This window comes from Ptiloglossa arizonensis, chromosome 9 (assembly GCF_051014685.1).
Source record: "Ptiloglossa arizonensis isolate GNS036 chromosome 9, iyPtiAriz1_principal, whole genome shotgun sequence".
In the NCBI taxonomy this organism is placed as follows: Eukaryota; Metazoa; Arthropoda; class Insecta; order Hymenoptera; family Colletidae; genus Ptiloglossa; species Ptiloglossa arizonensis.
The window spans coordinates 12,582,747-12,603,915 of NC_135056.1; the positions used below are offsets into that span (position 1 = coordinate 12,582,747).

General features: G+C 29.3%; 2 protein-coding genes across 2 annotated transcripts; both read right to left on the reverse strand.

Annotated features, from left to right (window-relative positions):
* Window positions 1-19: 19 nt before the first annotated feature.
* Window positions 20-4,093, reverse strand: LOC143151403 (saccharopine dehydrogenase-like oxidoreductase). The gene is made up of 8 exons (XM_076320503.1): window positions 3,942-4,093; window positions 3,286-3,468; window positions 1,989-2,164; window positions 1,578-1,894; window positions 1,342-1,488; window positions 951-1,041; window positions 611-873; window positions 20-523 (listed from the first exon to the last, which is right to left on the reverse strand). The coding sequence occupies exons 2-8, from the start codon at window positions 3,455-3,457 to the stop codon at window positions 418-420; spliced, it is 1,272 nt and encodes a 423-aa protein (XP_076176618.1). The 5' UTR covers window positions 3,458-3,468; window positions 3,942-4,093; the 3' UTR covers window positions 20-417.
* Window positions 4,094-5,567: 1,474 nt separating this feature from the next.
* Window positions 5,568-21,026, reverse strand: Chd1 (chromodomain-helicase-DNA-binding protein 1). The gene is made up of 21 exons (XM_076319927.1): window positions 19,840-21,026; window positions 17,108-17,220; window positions 15,732-16,013; window positions 14,302-14,490; window positions 14,016-14,185; window positions 13,292-13,928; window positions 12,977-13,184; window positions 12,579-12,856; window positions 11,705-12,431; window positions 10,676-10,921; window positions 10,421-10,588; window positions 10,192-10,318; window positions 9,956-10,113; window positions 9,514-9,872; window positions 9,199-9,433; window positions 8,872-8,991; window positions 8,570-8,797; window positions 8,156-8,482; window positions 7,586-8,076; window positions 7,389-7,502; window positions 5,568-7,318 (listed from the first exon to the last, which is right to left on the reverse strand). Exons 1-21 carry the CDS (start codon window positions 19,843-19,845, stop codon window positions 7,087-7,089), a joined length of 5,415 nt encoding a protein of 1,804 aa, XP_076176042.1. The 5' UTR covers window positions 19,846-21,026; the 3' UTR covers window positions 5,568-7,086.
* Between the last annotated feature and the right edge of the window lie 143 nt (window positions 21,027-21,169).

Sequence of the window (21,169 nt, forward strand, 5' to 3'; positions counted from 1 at the left end):
TTTTATATATAAATATATATATATATATATATATATATATATATATATATATATATATATATATATATGAGTATTTAATAGTATATTATATATTGAAGATATTTCTAATTTGAAATACTGTATCACAAAATTGAAATAGTAGTTTTATAGAACGGATATTCTATACCTGAATAAAATAATATCTTTTGTTACCATTTGTTCTTTTAAATTTAAGAATATATCCTTTTTGCAAATAGTTTTAAATGAACACATGTTATGATAAAAATATTTATGTTGACAGTTAATATCGCTTAAAAGGTAAAAAATATTAGTTTCAGATTCAATACAGCTATAAAAAAAAGAAAATGCCAAATTTCATGTTTTCACCCTCACCATCATTCAACAGAGTTGTACGTACATACAAGTGCGTCAAATGTTTTATGTTTCAATACCTGAAAGAATTTTGAATCTTATGTCTTTTTTATTTAATTCTTCAATCAATGATGTTTTACCGAATGCAGCACCAGGAGACAGGACGCCACCACTAAAGTAATAAAACAGAAGAATTAATTTTTATCAAATTATCTGCAATAAAATACATTCAATAGTTAAAACAAAACTATAAACATACTTCTCAGGTATTTTATCAGATTCTTTGAGAATTGTTATGGCACAAAGCAATAACATCGTGCATGTTGCACCATATGCAGGATTAACACCACTAATTTCAGAAATTACTAATTTATTCGGTGGATCTTTATGTTTATCAGTGGGCTCAGCTACTTTTTCAGTCCAACCTTCTGCTTTAAATGTAATAGAGAAATGAGTATTTTCCATTAATGCTGCATTAGGACCTTCATGGCTAACAGTTCCCCAAGAAAACAATGTAGGATACTAAACAAAATCCAAAAGAATATTTATACCATATATAACAATGTAAAATATTTCATTATAAAGGAAATATAATATACCTTGAGTAAAAAATTACGCCCAATTTCAAATTTGGTCAGTATCACGAAGATTAAACCAAGAATCATAGTTGCCAACAGATTAAAAAGAGACCTGTTATTCAAAAATTATTAAACTCTCTTAATATAGAAAAATACTTTTCCACTATAACAAGGCTAAAGGAAAAACACTACCGTTGCGTAATAGCCGAGAGTCAACACTTAACTACAGAGTTTAGATCCGTTATATTTTCGCCTTTTACAATTTGTTCTATCTATACAAATTATTTTAATATTTTTTCAATTATTGATATGCAGTAGTAGCCTCGGCAAATGTCTGTTATAGTGACTGTTCTTAGTGAATGAATTAACATAGCTTCGATAAGCTTAATAATAATTTAAATATAAAACTTACTTAAATGTAACATATGTTTGAATTTGTGCTGGTCTTTGTTTGTACTTTTCATACAAATATCGTTGAGTGCGTAAAGCTACAGAACGATCAGATCCTGGAAATATTGTAGACCAACCATTTACTGCACTAGTTTGATGAATCAGACTTCTAAAACAAGTATTATTAACATTAGGAAAAATAAACAATGCATACAATATAAAAATGCAATACTTCAAATGCATAATATTATTTCTAACCTTCTGGTTAACTTTGGGTGAAATGGCGGTAATTTTTCAGAATATAGTTTCTTACGTAATTCACGTAGCTCGTTAAAATTGGCTACTCCATATACTGCTGATTCATAAGTACCATAATGTATAAGAGCACCATTAACTTTCGAAGTTACCCACAAATTTAGGTATGTTTCAATGGAATTAACTTCACCATTAAATTTTTGCTGTGTGGAAACAATGCCAAGATCACATGGTAAACTGTCAAATCCGCAAGCACTTATAATGTAAATACCAGCATCTTCAGCTGCCTTGTTGTATTTTAATTGTATGGTTTCTATGTACTGAAATAAAAAAAAGAACAATGAATTTAGAAGCATGTAATACCAAGTAATATGTGAAGTTAATACACTTATAAATAAAGTTTGTAACACAAACCTGTGGTTCACCACTAACATCAACTTGGTGAGTACGAGTTGCAATACATGCTTTAACAACTGATTCTCCATAAAATCTATATGGACCACAGCAATTAACAAGTACTTTAGCTTGCTCTGACATTTTCTGCAATGATTCTTCGTCTTTCAGATCAGCAATTATTATAGGTACGTTTTCTAAAGAAAGTTATATATTGCATTTCAGTTATAAACATTATTAACACATTGCGTATAGAGTGCTCTCCATTTCGATTGATGAAGAAAATTACAGAAACCATTTACATTTTTTGTCTCCCACTTATACTGACTTTTATTCATACACATTGATTCGACACAAGAAATGTCCATAAATCTAATATTAATATACAAATAACAAAACTATACAATTATTATTTAATACGTGTAGCAGTACTGTTTTGTCATTTATTTCAATTGCAATATATACTCAAGGTATATTATATTTCCTTTATAATGAAATATTTTACATTGTTATATATGGTATTAATATTCTTTTGGATTTTGTTTAGTACCCTACATTGTTTTCTTGGAGAACTGTTAGCCATGAAGGTCCTAATACAGCATTAATGGAAAATACTCATTTCTTTATTATATTTAAAGCAGAAGGTTGGACTAAAAAAGTAGCTGAGCCCACTCTTAAACATAAAGATCCACCGAATAAAGTAATAATTTCTGAAGTTAGTGGTGTTAATCCTGCATATGGTGCAACATGCACGATGTTATTGCTTTGTGCCATAACAATTCTCAAAGAATCTGATAAAATACCTGAGAAGTATGTTTATAGTTTTGTTTTAACTATTGAATGTATTTTATTGCAGATAATTTGATTATTTTTTTTTTTAATATGATGTTTTTATTTCTTCTATTTATAACAATGTACTTTTTTTTACAAATGTTGATTTACTTGTGTATATTAATCACTTCTTTCTATTTGTGGACATAAGTAAATAAATAAATATTTTATACAGTACAATACACAGTCAGATTCTTCTCAATGGAATAATAGTACTAATTCTTTTCTTCTCTTTCAACATTACAATGAGTACATTATTTTGTCATAGATTGCTACAAGACACTGTTACCTTGACAACATATCAAACGAACCAAATTATTTTTAATTCATTAAGTTGTTAATACAAATACATAGTAAGGCATAAAAGTAAGGTATCTTGTAAGCCATCTTCAATGTGCAGTTCACTATCTACAAGATATCTTATGACCCATACGCATTATGTTAATTCATAAAGAAATTTCATTGTATATAAAACAGTTTATTTTACCAATATCAGAAGCAAATTCTTTAACAACTGCTTCTAAAGCTTGTTTGCGACGACCAGCAACTCCAAATTTAATTTCATTTTCTTTAGCCAATTGCGCAGCTACTTTCACAGCATGTTTTCCAGTGAATCCAGTAGCACCAAATATCACAAAATCTAACCTCTCATCCGCCATAATAACGGTATCTAGAAAATGTGCATAATTTTAAATTTTTAATTCTCAGAATCAATTTTGGTTTTTTAAGTATCAAATAGATATCCTTTTTTATAAGTCTTATAATTTTATATAAGCACAAATTATACTGTGAGAATTAACCCTTACAATACAAATAACTATATTACATATTGATAATGTATTCATGGTTTTTTATGTAGTATAATTTACATTCTTTTATGCGAACGTCATACAGGAAATCGTTTGTCGTTATACTATGTAAATATAATATGTATATAAATGATTTAGTAGTACTGACAATAGCAATCATTTCCAAAATGAATGAATAAATTATTGATACAAGATATATAGAATTTCAGACATATTATGCTTCAATAATTGTCACGTCATTTCACCGGTAGTTGAATTCTGACATCTTGATATTCTTTCATATTTTTATATAATTGGATAAACGATTTTAGATTTGTATTTGCTAAATACGTACCTTATTGAAGAGAAAGAAATAAAATTACGATTTTTCCTTTATGCGTATTAGGACTGAAATTCGCGAAGGCAACTCCTTTGTTTGTCCTTCTCAATTGCGCCTTTATACTGACGCGTCACAAACAGGATTACCGGAAAAAATCTTATGAAGCGAATAGTAGGGGAAATTCGGTGATGGAGGAAGAAATAACGGGTGTTCTGTTGTGCTGTATTGTTCGCAACAAGGCCTTGAGTTAGATTAACTTGAAATTTACTTTTTCAACGTTTAAAGTTCGAATTTGGTAACAGTAAATTTTGAATATTTGTGTAGAAGAATAAATTTTAAGAAAAGTGACCAAATCTTAAAAATTACAATACTGAGCACATCAAACAATGTTTGAAGATTTATTAAATCTTTGAAACTACAACATTCTAATCTTAATAAAATGGAATTTATAGGGCACCCGTTATTTCGTCCCTATCACCATTTCGCTACAGTATAAGTCATAGCATTAATTGTACTAAGCTCTCTACTATTCGCTTTGTGGGAATTTTGAATTAAGTGTGCTATCACGCTGGAGTCACTGGAAAGGGAATATTGTTATAATAATGTGTTGTCAAGTTATTGATATCAAATTAATTGAAAATTTGTAAAAGCAAAAGTTATTTTCAATAAATAAAAACATAACTCGTAGGGTTGAAAGTACCTACTTTGAATTGTTTATATTTTAAATTCATTTTATAGATTTGCATATACTGTGTATCATTCATAACATATATACGTGCAACTACAAAACTTTGAGTTTTCAAACTTTGTCTACTAATTATTAGAATATTAAATATTTTACGATCAAATTTTATAATTTGAAAGAATACTTATTTTTACAAAAAATCATTAGCGATATATTGCAATTGAAATAAATGACAAAACATTACTGCTACACGTATTAAATAATAATTGTATAATTTTGTTATTATCTATGAATCTTTCAAACTGTTTCGTTTTTCGTATATGTTGGTAACTTTAGTGAAAAGCAATTCTAGTGAGCAATTTCATAAAAGATTTAAAACTTATGTTTAGCTTAATTATTCAACGAGTAATTAAATGTATCTTTAGAAGTAATAAAATTTGTTCCATTTTAATTATACAATATTATATTATTTTACTACATCATTTATTTCTTCCTCTTATTTTATATTTACAACATACTTTACTTTATTACTCACGATCTGTATTCGGCTAGTAATAAATTATAAATAGCTCACTGTTTAGAATATCACTTTGCAATTAAAAACCTAAGCTAGCAGATTTCTATTATAGTGTGATTTCAATGTACCTTTTTTACATGTACGTAAGACACAAAGTATCGTTAATGTAGTCCGTATAATTCCGTTTTGTTCTGGCCAGATTAATCATCATGTATGCGTATTATTATTTACAGAAATGCACGCTAAAACTGTAAAACTTTTACTATTGATTAACGCTTGTACGAATAAAATAATCTACAAAATAATTTTCTTTTCTTTTATAGCCTAATAAAGGCATATTATTTAACAAGAATTAATTTTGCATAGAAAATAAATAATGCTATTACGAAAAGATCGTAACGCTCATGTGATTTTAGGTTCAAAAAAATTAATGCGTAAATACAAAAAGCTTATCACTTTCATTTTTTCACGGATATAAAATTCGCAATGTTTGTTACGGAAATATAGCGCAATCGATATTTGTTGCATCCTAATAGATAAACGACAAAATACAAAGTTCTCGCAAAACTTATGCACTTTACAAATCCTTACCATAATTTAAGACTTAATTGAGAAATATTCTAATACTCTTTTAAAGATATTAATCGTTGAATTAAAAACTCATTTCCTCGTTCTCTAATTATAATATTGTAGTTATATTCAATCATTCTTAACTGAAGCAAAACTGAGGGAGCTAGTCTTTTGTTTATTCTTTCTACAAAAAAGCAGAATACTATCTCAGTAACTCCATAGTTAAATATACATCGAATATAACTATTGCCTTACACTAATATTTACAATATCTCACATCATTTCAAATAGGATACAAAACTATGGTACTTTAAAAGAATGAACGCAAAAATAGAATTCTTATCTACTTTTCAATTGCCAAAGTATAAATTCTATAAAAGAGAAGAAAGTTAGTATTATTCTTTCCCTTTCGAGAATGTGATCATCGGTTACCAAGTATCATATTTGTCGTTTTGTTCCTAATTTTATAATAAATACACGTGTGTTAAAACAGTGAAGATCATTTACACTGTTTACAATCACGAAAAGTTATGTTATACTACAATTTCTTTTGATGTAAGATTTCTGTGGAGTTTCAGCTGATAGAAAATTTATATAATGTGGACTAATTTGTACAATTTTACAGACATCATTGTATTAAGTAAGACGCTGATGATTTAATATCTATTGTAGTGCAGTAAGATCAATGTTAAGTAAATTATTAAACTACAAATCAATCGTAAAAATTTGAAGATATATGTTGAAACGTAGTATAGTTTGAAATAGTGAATAACTGTATACAAGCTAAACATCTATTAAACGTAGTTGATCAGTATCGAAAATGCAAAATATGTTACATGCGTTTTAGGAAGGCGTACCACTTTAAATTATGTTTTAACAATGTACGTAGTATTATACACTAAAAACACATTAATTTGATTTTTGTTCATTATCAGACAAATCTTGCTATAATTGCACTGTAATTAAAAGGATTCGAATAGAAGAACGTAATTCTTCACGTGCGACAAATATATTAGCAAATACAAACTTAAAAATTCAATATCACTGTTTTGCAAGAAATCTGATATATATATAAAAAAAAGTATTAATTATACATTAAGAATATGTATCAATTTGTTATCTTTGCACAACCTCTCCTCAAAAGTCTTAAAAAGACCATTTAATCATGGTAGAATTGATCGCATATTAAGTAAGCATTGGAATAGATTTTATACATAGGTACAAGTCACGAGTGGTACTAAATCACAGAATAAACTGTGTAAAGAATTTAGCATATAGCCACGTTTAAGCGAGCATAATGTACAGTGCTCAGTCAGGTAAAACGGAAGGCTCCATCAGAATTACAACCGCTCGACAACACATTCGAGAACGGTAACAAGGAAGGAACACTAGGAATTAGCATTTGGTGGAGGAGGTCTTCGATCATAATCTCGTCTGTAATCTTTGTTTGGTCGCCAATCACTAGGATAACCATCTCCGGGATAACCATCTCCAGGATAACCATCTCCGGGATAACCTCGACCTCTGAAATGACTTGATGCAATATCAGATGGAGGATAACCACCACCACCTCCACCTCCGTATCCTCCTGGACCATATCCATAACTTGATGGATGATACCTGAATAATTATTGAACATCAATTTTAGAAAATTTATTTTCTCAAAAACTCTATTTCTCTATAAACTTACCTTCTTTTATCATTTATATGCATATTGCGATCACGCTCCCTATCTCTATCTCGGTGATATCCACTGGACATTCGTCCGTAAGAATCGAAACGATCGCGTTTGTGATCTCCAAATCTATAAATAAATTAACAGTTATAATTAAATTATAAAACATTCTTCCATTATAAAACATATTTTCTCATCAATGTAGAGTGTACCTTCCGTCCCTAATATCTCTTCCATCACGGGATAACCAATGATCATCTTCTCTACTACCACTATAATGTCCACTTATACTGTAACCACCACTGTCTCTTCTGATCCTCTCATCTTTTCCTCCGCTCATTCTATCCATACTCCTATCAGTATGTGCTCTGTCTCTGTCCCTATCGCGTTCTCTGTCCCTTTTCACGTCTTTGTGTTTTGATTCTTTTTCTTTGTGTCGCGGTGTATCCGCACTATTGGTAGTACTTGACGTAGAATTTGGAGTCGATGTAATAGGAGTAATTGTGATAGCACCAATAGTAACTGTAGATGTATTGCTGATATTGCTTACAGCAGATAAAGCTGAGAAATGTTTCTTACTTGGTGTACTACTATTAGAATTTTCTTCTATATCTTCGACTCTACGTTTTTGTAACCTACTTTCTTTACTAGTTTCTATTTGTTGCTTATCGATATGTTTCTCGTAAATTTTATCAATATGTTTCTGTAAAATTAATTATTTAAAAAATTTCCTTGTACTATGTCGTAATGATATCATAATGACATCAGTTAGGTCATAATACCTTAGTGTTACTTGATTCCTCCTTTTTTTCTGGACTGGATGCGGCACTAGTGTTACTTTCACCTCCCTTTTTTGTTGCGTGTTTATACAATTTGTAGAGTTTCTTTGCATCAAACTCTGTAAACTTAGAAACAAAATACCATAAATTGCTTCTCCATTCTTTAATTTGTTCGGGGTCTCTGTATTCTTCGAGGCAAGTATTAATTTGATTTCCAATTTGCACGAGACATTGCCTTGTATTAGCAACTTGTTCAGCTTCGCTTAAAGATTGGTCAGGCCTATCCAAAGCTTTAAGTGCTTTCTTTACTGGTCTCATTTTTTCTTTACACTACATTTAAAGGTACAATAAAAGCACAGTTACTTTATGTATGTAATGAATATAAAATACGTAATAATATAAAAAATTAATAGCAACCTCATTAAATATAGAAGGATCTAGATCTCCAAGAACATCTAGAGCTCTTGGTTCATTATTGGCAGTAAAATGCATCGGACCTGCGGCTTGTTTGGTTTTTTTAGCCTTTTTATTTTCTTTCTTTTCTTTCTTAGTTTTTTTCTCCTTTTTTCTCTCTTCGGGTACATCTTCAATTTCTTCTTTAGTTTCCTTCTTTATAACTACTTCTTCTTCTTTCTTTACAAGTGGCTTAAATCAGATGATTATGAAAATTTCAAATATTCTTTTGAATTAAATAATTCGTAAATAAATATTAAACTTACCTTATCAATTTTAAGTTTTGTTTTGTTACTTTCTTCACCAGAACTGTCATTTTCTTCTATAATTTCTTTTGTAATTGCAGTTTTTACTTCCTTTGGTTTTCTTGGTTTCCGCGTTTTAGTCTAAAATGATTAAAAATATCGTGTATTTTTAGTAAGGCATAACTCTGATCAATAAAAATATGTAAAATAGGAACAGAGGACTGGGAATTGGGAAATTACCTTAAATTGGTATTCTGATTGTGGGATAAACACATAACCCTGTTAGGATAGAATACAGGAGTTTGTTACGGAATATTGAAAAAATAAAGTAACATAATATTTCCTTACCACTCCTAGTTTGGTATCAATTTGTTTCTTGAGTACTTTTAAGAGGTATTCAGCTCGAGCATTTATTTTTTTTAATTGAACCTTACTGCCATTTGGGAGAATTTTATCACCAAGTTTTAAAGTGTTATCCATTTTAATTGCTTCCCATGAACCCATACCATGTTGATATATACCTCTCAGGAGTCTGGAATCATCTTCAGAATTCCAGTCACAATCAAAGTTTGCAGGTTTTAATCTAACAACAGTTACAATAAATTAATTACAAATATATTTAAATACATCTACTTAAATGTAGAATTTAAAAAGTGCACTTACTTAATATCGAGATGCCAATTAGATCGTTGTTCAGAATCTGGTGGCAAAGCTTGTTCTAAAGGTCCAAGTTCTTTTACTGCTGCTGAGAAAGATTTAGCATTAACCATAACACCGCCGATTTTAAATGTAGGGCCTCGGCCCCTTTTACGACCAGGGCCTTTACCCTCTTCTTCTCCTTTATTTTCTTTAGCAGTACTTTCGAATTCAGACAGACAAGCTTCGCATCTACTTTTTAATTGTTCTCCTAAGAATCGTAATTCTGACATTGGTTTTTCTTGCAATTCAGCATCCGCCGCAATGTCATCTAATCGTTTTAATGGTGCAGGAAATTTTTTATAGCTCTTAACAAATCTTCGTATCTACATATTAAAAGAATTCTTATTTGTTTTAACATATTTCATATATAAATTAAGAATTATAATCTAATACAAAAGTAACATACTTCCGCATCAGTAAAACTTTTTATATTTTCTCGTGGTGTAACTCTCGGTCTACCTCGTTTCTTCGGACGTTCATCATCAGTACCTTCAGCTTCACTTCCAGAGTCTTCGCCATCTTCACTGTCGTCTCCAGATACTTTTTTTCTTTTTCTACCCCTTCCTGAATATTAAAGCAAACGTTTAAATTACGTCATAACATACGATTAATATCATAATAAATATATACAATATAACCTACCTTCTCCACTTTGATTAATCTGCTGAAGTGTCTTTCGACTTCTTGGTGGTAAGTACAAATCTTCCATTTCTTTTGACTTTTCTTCTTCTTCAACTTTTTTTCTGAAATTTTCTGGGATAATTTCCGCCTAAAACACACCCAATAGTACAGAATACAATTAACAAATATTTGTTCACACTATAAAAAATACCGCACAGTACTTTTTATGAAAGAAATAAGTAAAATTTACCCAATCTTTACTTTCATCGTCATTGTCATTTGGTTGGTTGACTGGTTCAGATTCTTCTTCAAATGCAGCAAAACTAGCTACTTTGAATGCAGATAACAATTCATCTCCAACAGTTGAAGGTCCTTCGTCTCTCGTTTCTGCTCTCCTCAGAATTTCATCAATATCGCACTAATTGTGTAAAAATAATAAACATGTACTCTTTAAATTTCTACACAGATTTCATTTAGAATAGTTCAAAGCCTTTAAAAATATTACAGTTGGTTCCTCATCTCCATCTTCTTCATCTTTAAATAAATCTTCAGCGCCAAATTTTAAAATAGCATTTAAATCTTCTTTGTTAAACGGATTATTATTGGTCCCTGCATTTTTTTTATCTAATACTGTTCGACCTGTTGTGTCCATTCGTTGAATAACAAGGTGATCAAGAACCATTTTTTGTTTTGCCCTTTCAACTATTTCCTCTTCTACAGAATTCTTTGTCACTAATCGATAAATATTTACCTACATGGAACATAAAAGTACACAATATATTTAATAATTTGTTTAATAAACTAAGATTTTAATAATAACTATATAAAACAAATAATTTCTTAACGCGTTCGCCACCAATTACATTTTAGATGGTCTACTACTAAATTTTGTGCATTTATTTTATGCTGGTGGAATTGGAAAAACAAAAAAGAAGACACCACATCCATAAATATTATATCTCTCTACAAAGTTGTATTTGGAAATAGACATGTATTGTTCATAAATAATTGATGCACAACTATTAATTTAGTTAAAAAATTAGTATAGTAAAAGTATTAAAAGAAAATGATACATTGATCTCTCAGAAAAAATTATAAAATGATATAAGAAATTGGCCTTCAAACTTTTGTTGAACATCTCGATCATACATGCCATGATAATGTTCAATATTATAAAGTATACAAGAATGTCAGTTCTCCAATTTAAAAAAAAAAAATGGTTATTTATCTTATTCTTAACATGAAAGTACTGTACCATCGCCTACAATTACCATACGAACAAAAGTGTATCATGTATATATTACAACAAAACAATCTAATAAATTTTTTGTTTAAATTGTGAAGACAAACTTCACTTTTGTTTTTCAAGTATTAATAATGTTCATTGAAATGTCTATTTAATAGTTCTTAATAGATAATACGATACAAATATTCAATTATTTACTAATGTATTTGATTCTTCATAACTTTTTCTGTTATCAACATTGATAATTACTAGTTGACCAACACGACAAATGCATTAAATAAAAAGTACCTGATTCTTTTGCCCAATACGATGTGCTCTTGCTTGAGCTTGTAAATCATTTTGTGGATTCCAGTCTGAATCAAAAATAATGACAGTATCAGCAGTAGCTAAATTAATACCAAGACCACCTGCTCTTGTTGACAATAAAAAACAAAAGTCTTGTGATCCTTCTGCATTAAAATGGTCTAATGCTTGTTTTCGTAATTCTCCTTTTATACTTCCATCTAATCTTTGGAATGGAAAATGTCTCTTTTGCAAATATTCACCAAGAATATCCAACATTCTGACCATTTGACTAAATATTAATACTCGATGACCTGTTTCACGTAATCTCACCAATAATTTATCAAGAAGAACTAATTTTCCGGAACCGCGAATTAATTGTTGCAAGTAATCTTCATTACTCTCCTTTCTTTCATTCTCAGTTGGTTTTGTAAGAAAGGCATGGTTGCAACACTTTTTTAATTCAATAACAATATTTAGAAAGGTCATAGTAGATCCTTTAACACCTTTCCGTAGTGCATTATAATTTTTAGTTAAGATCCATTTATAGTACTGTTTTTGTAAAGATGTCATTTCGACACGTAAAATTTGTTCAACTTTAGCAGGCAAAGATTTTTCTACATCCTTTTTGACACGTCGTAAAATAAATGGTTCTAACTGTTTATGTAACTTGGAATATCCTTTTTGAGCTGCATTATCGTGCTCTTTCTCAAACTCCTCCCATGAATTAAATCTATAAAAAGAAAAAATTAATAAAATCCTATCATATATACAAAACTATAAATTAAACGAAATTACATCGAATTTTTTAATTTTATATTTTTTATTAATACTGATTTAATCATCAGATATCATAAAACTTATATGGAAATTAACTAACTTAGCAGGCATTATGAAGTGTAGTAGAGCCCATAATTCTTTTAAGCTGTTTTGTAATGGAGTACCAGTTATTAGAAGGCGGTGATTTGTATGAAACTCGGCAAGTGCTTTGTATAAAAGAGAATCATCATTCTTTAATCGATGCGCTTCATCTACCAATAACACGGCCCAATTTAAAGCACCCAGAAATGCTTTGTCTTTAAGTACTATTTCATAAGTCGTGAGTATGGCATTAAACTTTAATCTCTTTGAACTATAACACCACTCATACTCTCTAATCTGAAACACAGTTAGAAAATATAAGAAACATATAAAATACACATAGTACATTAAATTGTTGACTTATTAATATAAACATTCACAAAAAGATCGAATCTAGGAAAAAAATAAAATACATACAACATTACGAGAAGTAACATCACCCAAATACGTGACGAAATTCATATCTGGTGCCCACTGTGACATTTCTCTTTGCCAGGAAGTCATTGTTGAAAGAGGAACTACTAATAAAAATGGCCCATGAAGCTGGTGCGTATGGAATAAATAATAAAGGAAGCATATTGTTTGTATTGTTTTACCAAGACCCATTTCATCTGCTAAAATAACACTGTAAGTAAATAAAATTCATTACAATATACAACTGATGCGTAAAATATTGCATTGATAAATTACAATACCATACAAAGTTCTAGTTACTTAAAAACAATAATGTACCTATTTTCTTTACACCAAGAATGAATCATCCAATTTAGTCCATCCATTTGGTAATCTCTGAGGGTCAAATCTCGTCCTTTACCCATATACTCCGGTTGCCCCTTTACCTGATGAAATTTGGGTCTTGATTTAAGAACTTTGCAATGTTTACTGGGCGTTCTCTTTGAATCTTCTCTATCGCGAAATTCTTTTATTTCTTGTGGCCATTTTTTAACAATTAAAGCTCCATCTTCCCACGTAGCCTCAGCGTATGGTAAACTCTCCCACTTACAATAATAATCTGGATGATCTGAATCAGGCTTGTTATATTCAGCAATGATTCTTTCAACGTTATTATAGCTTTTGAGAAGATCTTGTTGAAGTTCTAATTGACACTCGAAGTAATCTATATCTTCAGGTCCAGCATAATCTCTCCACTGTTTGATTTCTCGTTCTCGCTTAATAAAATTATCTAATTTCTTTAGTCCTTTTACTTTTTGTGCTTTTAAAGATTCCTCTGACTCCCATGTATTATGTATATGAGACCATCCTTTCCATTTTATTAAATACTGCATTTCAGTTTCCTCGTTAGATAAATCATCTGGATTAGGATCTCCATTTTCTTCAACAGCATAAATTGTTGTAACATTTCCTGTGACTAAAGTCAGATATATTATAACATAATACTTGAACAAATACACAAATACATATGAATATTTGATGTGCAATCTTGATAAAGACCAACCTCCTTTTTTACCACATCTTTGTCCCAAAATTCGTTCAATTGTTTCTGCATTATCAGGTTCTGCATTTGCAGTACTACCTTCATCAACTTCCACCAGATCTTCACTGTCTGTTCTCTCTTCACTCTCCTCTTTATAACTAACTGCAGTACCAGTTCTTCTTGTAACTTGCCTGTAATGAATAAGTTTTTACTGTACTTATATTAATATTATTATCATAGTTTATTATGAAAAGCATATTCAGTCTTTTAGCATACTTATCACACCTAAATAGGTAAAATTAAATACCGTCTATTATCATCACTATCAAAAGAAGAATTTTCAGATGATTCTGAAATTCGTTTCTTTCTTGTTCTTGCTTTTTCCTTTGCTTTCTGGGCTGCGCGTCTATTTAACGATTTACTAGGTGGGGGTCTTCTACTTTCAATTTCGTCAGATTCAGAATCTGAACTTTCCGAGTTCCACGAATTATGCGAACTGTAAAAAAATGCAAATTAATGTTATATGTAATCAATATAAATTATATACATTGTAAGAGTAATTAAATAAAATATCAATTTCGTTATATGATCAACATTTTGATCAAATGTTCAAATGATATAGATATTAAAAATCTTTCCCTATATTTATACAATAAAAATAAACTAAATCATTATACGATTTATAAAAATCACATGCACAATATAAAAACACACTTTAGTAAAATACTAGTAATCACTTAGAAAATAACAGAAATAATTTATAAAAGCATTACTAAAATAAGAAACGGAAAGTATTATTTCTTCTGTTATAGCAATCTTTGTTCATTATATATTATAATAATAAAGTAAAGTTTCTATATTCAATTATTCACATGCACATAACTTAACACAAGTCCAAGTAGAAGATTTCATATTCATTATATATTTTTCCACAGATATATTTTAATAACACAACATGAAAGTGACATAAAATGCAAATTAAAAAAATATAACAAATAATAGAATGAAACACATTTGAGATATGTTATATAATACAATGTAAGGTTTCACTTAAAATATGATTATACATTCATTATTAAACTAGGTAAGAAAACAAATAATATTGCAATTGAATAAAAAATGATCTTAAACACTAAATTGCATAAACACAAATTCAAAAGTGGCAATAATGCATACGGTAAATAAAACTGACACAAGGTATAAAAGCACATTAATACATATCATGTACAATATAGAGTGCTACATACACAACTATACACAGAAGCTTAGGAATATTAATGCTATTGAAGTTACAGGATACAAACTTACTAAATAACATTAAATTATGTGTAATCTAAAATACAGAAGTTCAAGCATCAGTATTATATGATTTTACTTTCTTACAAGTTATAATTAACAAAATTCATAATAAACATCTTTATTATCATTGCTTTAATTATTCTCTTTGTATCATACTTGGGAAAGTATTTTAGTATATTGAAAGTACAGAAAACATCTTCATTTCTTATAATTATTTTTTATGTGTATATAATAAACCTAGAAGTCACTATATCATTTTGTATTATAAGTGCAAATCCTATATGCAATTTATTATGTATAAAGCATAAAATACATTTAAAGACCCAATGTCTGTTCTGTGTAATGTCTATTCAGTCTACAAGGAATAATTTATAGGATTACGGAGTTTATAAATTGAATTTTTGATAATTACTTGATTAAGTTTCCTTAGTTACTTACCTTTTTTTTTTAAATTTCTTGCGACTATCGCTATCGCTTTCACGCTGTGTTGCAAGCCTTTCAGGCTCTTTCCTAGAACGCCCAGATCTCCTGATGCCATATATATCAGGATTCTCATCCCATTCACGACTAGACTCATTTTTAAGCCTAACTTTTGTTTCTGTGCTGTGATTTGAACTTTTGCTCTGGAAGCTATCACTTTGTGCAGGTGCATCCGACTTCTCTGATTTATCAGAATCAGAACCTGATCCAGACCCGGAACCACTTGAGGAGCTAGAGTCACTGCATTAGCAGCCAGGCAACGTTTTATTTCACTAATCTTGTTAATACAGTGTATGGTGTATTTTCAAATATGTTTCATAAGTTATATCGTAAGTATCAAGTATTTAGAATTTTAAGTATATGACTGATTGAAACTAATAATATATTGTCCACTATTAAATATAACATATAAAGTAACCATAACAATTGATATTTTATTCATTATGAATATGTGAACCATGTAAATCCTATGGAACTTTATATATATATATTAGAGTACATAATTTTATTCCTTTCATTATAAAATGGTCTGGCATAAAAGAAATGTGTATAATAATTCAATCTTATCTCAATCAATTTTATACATTTACAGTATCAACTTTACTCTATACATACTAACAAATTGTATAACAAACATTCTTAAATGTTAATTTTGAATAATGTTAATATTATACACAATATATCATTTAAGTATTTTTATTCTTTAAAAAGTACCTTTGTATGCATTTCGAAGTTTTATGTGAAACTAACATTGTCTTGTGTCTTTGTATAATCTAAATTCACATATGCTATCCATATTGATTGGGACAGATTCATTATAAGTAAAATGAGTAAAAGCAGAATACTAGCTTACCTAGTGCTTAAATTGTTTTAGAATACAAGGAAACAGATACTATCGCATGAATAACAGAAATTTGAAAATTGTGCTTACAAAAACTTCAAGGAATACATTAAATTAGCATGATTGTCAAAGCAATGTTAATGCTATATAAAGCTATAGCAATACACAAAGTCAAGTGGTACCAATCTTAAAAAATCCCTTATGTATCAGAAAGTCAAATACATTATATAAAGGAATATTATATATACTACCATAAATGATCATCTGTTGATTACTATTATTAGCTCTGGTATACTAGCAGAAATTATGTAATGTCCTATAAAGAAATAAGTACAAAACAAAAATAAACAACAATTATATGAACACATAATTTTTTATTTATCATATTAGAGCTATGCAACATAATATACAGAAATATATAAGCACCAGAAATCATCATCATGTATTAGACTTTCTGAAGTTAAAGGGATTCAATAAAAGTTTCAATACCCACCTTTCGGATCCTGAACCAGATCCTGTATTGCTCCCTGAAGAAGAGCTATCACTCTTACTTTCATTTTCAGAATCAGATCCAGATTCCTTACCAGACTCAGACTCTAATGTTTTCTGTAATTCAATCAAACTAATCTAACATCGTTTAATTTTCAGGATTATTTAAGTCGCAGTGTGTTGTTTGGAATAGTTCTTCTTCATTAATGCTTACATAGAGGCTTGTTTGAGTTGTATTATTTTTATTTTCAAGAATAATAATTTTCTACTATATTTTATTCATATTATGAATATGATAATAATGATACATTTTTCATTGTTTGATGTACTTTCAATGTTCAAAATATAAGTTGTAACCAAAATGGTAGTTCTAGCTATCAACATGAAGATCTCTCCTCCATTTTATAATTCTTGTCCACCATTTTGTAATCAAGCAGCATTTAATTTCTAAGCTTCTTAATGCACCTTCTCATAGATACAATTTACTGAAGCATTCAAAATTATATTAAATATTTATATAAATTCATCAAATTCATATTTGTATTTAAAAAGCAACATAAATATTTTTAAATATCTATATCAATATGAATTGAATAGTTTGATATACAGAATTCAAAAATAGATATTGGTAACACATGAGAATTTTATCATTGCAGAAACTAAAATTTTATTTCGTCTGCAAAATGTTTTAACCAATTTGGTTAAAAGTAAAACTCATTCTTTAAAACATTTGTTGGGTACTGCAGAATTTCCTGTAACTTATTAGTTTAAGGAATATCATGTGTATATATATGTATATATAGAAAGAGAAAGAGCAGTTTCCTGTAAATAACCAGCGTAAGGTATAGTGGGTGGTATCTTATAAGAATAATATAATTCACATTTAAATACTTTATACATTTATTGAACAATTCAGCAAGTACAATCTGAGCAACACTTGGCTGAACTTAATTTACATTCAGTTTTTTCATAATGTACAACTACAAGATATTAATTCATGTGAAAGAACTTATCTACAATAACTTCCTTTTAGCTATGATCAAAATATTTAATATATGAATAATACTTTGTGTGCTCTTAGACATACATATCTTTGTTATCAAAAGATTCAAAAAGATAAACTCCAATTGTATGCAATAGAAAATACAATATTCATATGTTGTGTGAAGCATAATATTGTCTGAAAATAAAGACTTTGTTACATATGAGAAACACCATTATTTCTAACTGAAACTGCTATAACACGTGTATCATATAATGGAAATAAAATTCTTAACAGTTAAAAAACTACTTTTTCTTCAATGTAAGTTCCAAAACTTTATCTTTCACTTGTAAAAAGTCATTATTATAGTAACGTAATAATTTTAAATTTCAGTATTCATTATTACTACACAGTAATAAGAAAAAAAAATAACAAAAATAGTTACCTCATATAGTCATTATGCTTTGCTACATGTATCAATAATTATGAAACACATAACAATGAAACTTCTTATAAGTATAATAACAATACATATTACTATACACAATATGTTTGAAATAATTTTATTTTTTGTAATTTATAAAGTGAGAGATTTTAAAGAAACTATTACGCATTATATGAAACTTCATATTTTTGTGTTCATCACTCTAACAACAATTCTGTGAATAAACTTATACAATTAAATAATCATTTCTCATTTTCAAAGTATCTTACTTTTGTTACCATTAACGATCGATAAGAATATTTTATCTTGTGATACTGAAGATTATGTAACTGCAAAACACATCTTTAAAAATGGAAACATAATAGAATTTTTTCAACATTATTTTGTGTATCAATGTGTATGTTCGAACAGAGATTTTACTACAAATATTTTTACTCTTTGTTACGAATCATTTTCCTTTTTAATTTTATAACTTGCTTTCACAGAATTCTATTAAAAATTATATTGAAAATTATAAATGTATAATCCTTCTATTATTCACAAACACAAAAAGAATGCACTATGTATCAAACCACATTCAAATCTAAATTTGATGAAGACTATAGGGAATAATTGAAAAATCAAACTTTACCTACAATATAAAAATTATTGAAATATTACAGAAATTTCTACTTCCTTTTAAAAGAAAAAGATTTGAGTATGTCTAACATCTTCTAAATGAAGAGCATTTAATTGTTGTAGCTTTTACAGGAGATTGTGTTACACAGTCTTTACCATAATAAGGAGAATATGCATCACAATCTTTGGGCTTAATTTGCAAAAATGGGTCCATTTAAAATTTGTGATTAAACATAGGTTCAAGGTGAAGGAGAATGCAAGGAATCATTTTTAACGAAAATTAGGGTGGAACAACAATATTTTAAGTGATAAATGTCATATTGAACGAATGTAAACAAACTTGTAGGTTATTAAGAGGCTGGAAACTATGTAAAGTTATGAAAAATTGTGATTTAGCAGAGGCAAGTCTCTGAGCTCCGAAGACCAATAGGGCTCCGCCCTACACGCAGAAACCTTTTAAATAAAATTACAATAATTTTTTCCATTTTTACGAGAATTTTCCTACTCGCAGTTCACTGAAACGCATGTGACAACGTGATTTTCCCTACTCCAAACAACACCGCGGCCATATCGCGTAAAATGATATTTAACAAAACATTGACGCTCATATTGACAATGTAAACAACCAATTATTGCTAAAAATATCCGAGAAAAGCTAAAAATTAAACAATTTTCGAACCCGACCACTCACCTGCATCGTCCCGTCTGCGCGTCGCACCGATATCTCGATATTACACGCACCACGCACAAGTTCACGTTAATTTAATAATTAAACTACCGCGTATACACGTATTTGCAATGTTAAACGACCATTGATGTATAGAGTCGCGACATCGTGCAAAATTATCGAATTTTCACGTACTATATGGTCACGGGCCTGAGCTTGGCCGCCATTTTGTGAACTCGACTCGTTCTTTCGCCCTCCCCGACCGTCCTCTCGTCCATAGTCCCATCATGCAACGCGCGCGCGCACTCTTCCCTCCCCTCCTTTCATCTACACCCCTTACTAAACTAAACGCCCTGCAAATTCTATAAATTAAATCTTTTGTGCACAATAATACAAAATATCTGAAAAAATACATTTCGTTAGCAAATATATGTTTACGGCTTTTAACTTCATAGACAAACTTAACAAACAAGAACATTTTAAAGAATAACGTTAAAATGTAGTTGTAAAACGGAAATCGTATAAGACGGCCATTTTGATTACTCACAGAATTTTACCCAGAATGCCTGGCGACGGTTTTTCGATTGTTCTGTATGTGCGCAATTACGGCGATCGAACAGATCAAGAAACGATGTTGGAAATTTCATAATTTCAATAACATTTTATGCCTAATTTAATTGAAATACGGATTAAAATATACGTGACAGTTTGATTATTCAATATAATTTATTCCGATATTAACCTAACAAGATTCCTTTTTTTTTTTTGAACATGAAAATTAAAGACTTGAAAGTCAATACGTAACCTATGTTTATAAAAACCGTAAATGCGCAGCATAGTAGTTGAGCTCAGAGACTTAATCTCATTTATCACAATTTAATCACACATATTTATATGATAAGTTGAAAATGTATAGTATATAATTATACAAACGTTAATGGTGTCACCATGCAGAGTGTAAAAGCATTTTTATGAAGCAACATAATGTCTAATAGCTGACGTTTTCCATCAAATTGGGTAGATAAAAAGCAAATCAGTTGAATTGAAAGATTAGAATAATAGGTATTTTAAATACAACAAAAATATGACTTCTAGTAAAAGAAATTGTTTTACCCTGTCCAATGAAAACCAGCTTGTTTTTTCGCAGGCGATGAAACTAACGTATTATGACAAGAATGAAAGACGAAAAATATTACCCAAACACCCGTGGCACGTCGTACCGGAAAAGGAAGGACGGTTCACGAGTTCGATATACGATTACTTATAGTTTCCGGTTAAAGATCGATTTCTCGCTATATCACAAATCGACTTCTCGTTTAACGATGAGCGGGTAAAACAAATATACAAAATCCAC

Bases quoted from the DNA above. Each gene is read 5' to 3' on its own strand.
- LOC143151403 (XM_076320503.1), bottom strand. From the start codon at position 3,457: ATGGCGGATGAGAGGTTAGATTTTGTGATATTTGGTGCTACTGGATTC. The intron at 1,489-1,577 runs GTTAGAAATAAT...TACTTGTTTTAG, and splicing joins CACCCAAAGTTAACCAGAAG to AAGTCTGATTCATCAAACTA. The intron at 1,042-1,341 runs GTAAGTTTTATA...TTTGAATAACAG, and splicing joins CAAACATATGTTACATTTAA to GTCTCTTTTTAATCTGTTGG.
- Chd1 (XM_076319927.1), bottom strand. The intron at 10,114-10,191 runs GTAGGTTATATT...TTTAATATTCAG, and splicing joins GATTAATCAAAGTGGAGAAG to GAAGGGGTAGAAAAAGAAAA. The intron at 8,992-9,198 runs GTAAGGAAATAT...TAATCATTTTAG, and splicing joins TTGATACCAAACTAGGAGTG to ACTAAAACGCGGAAACCAAG.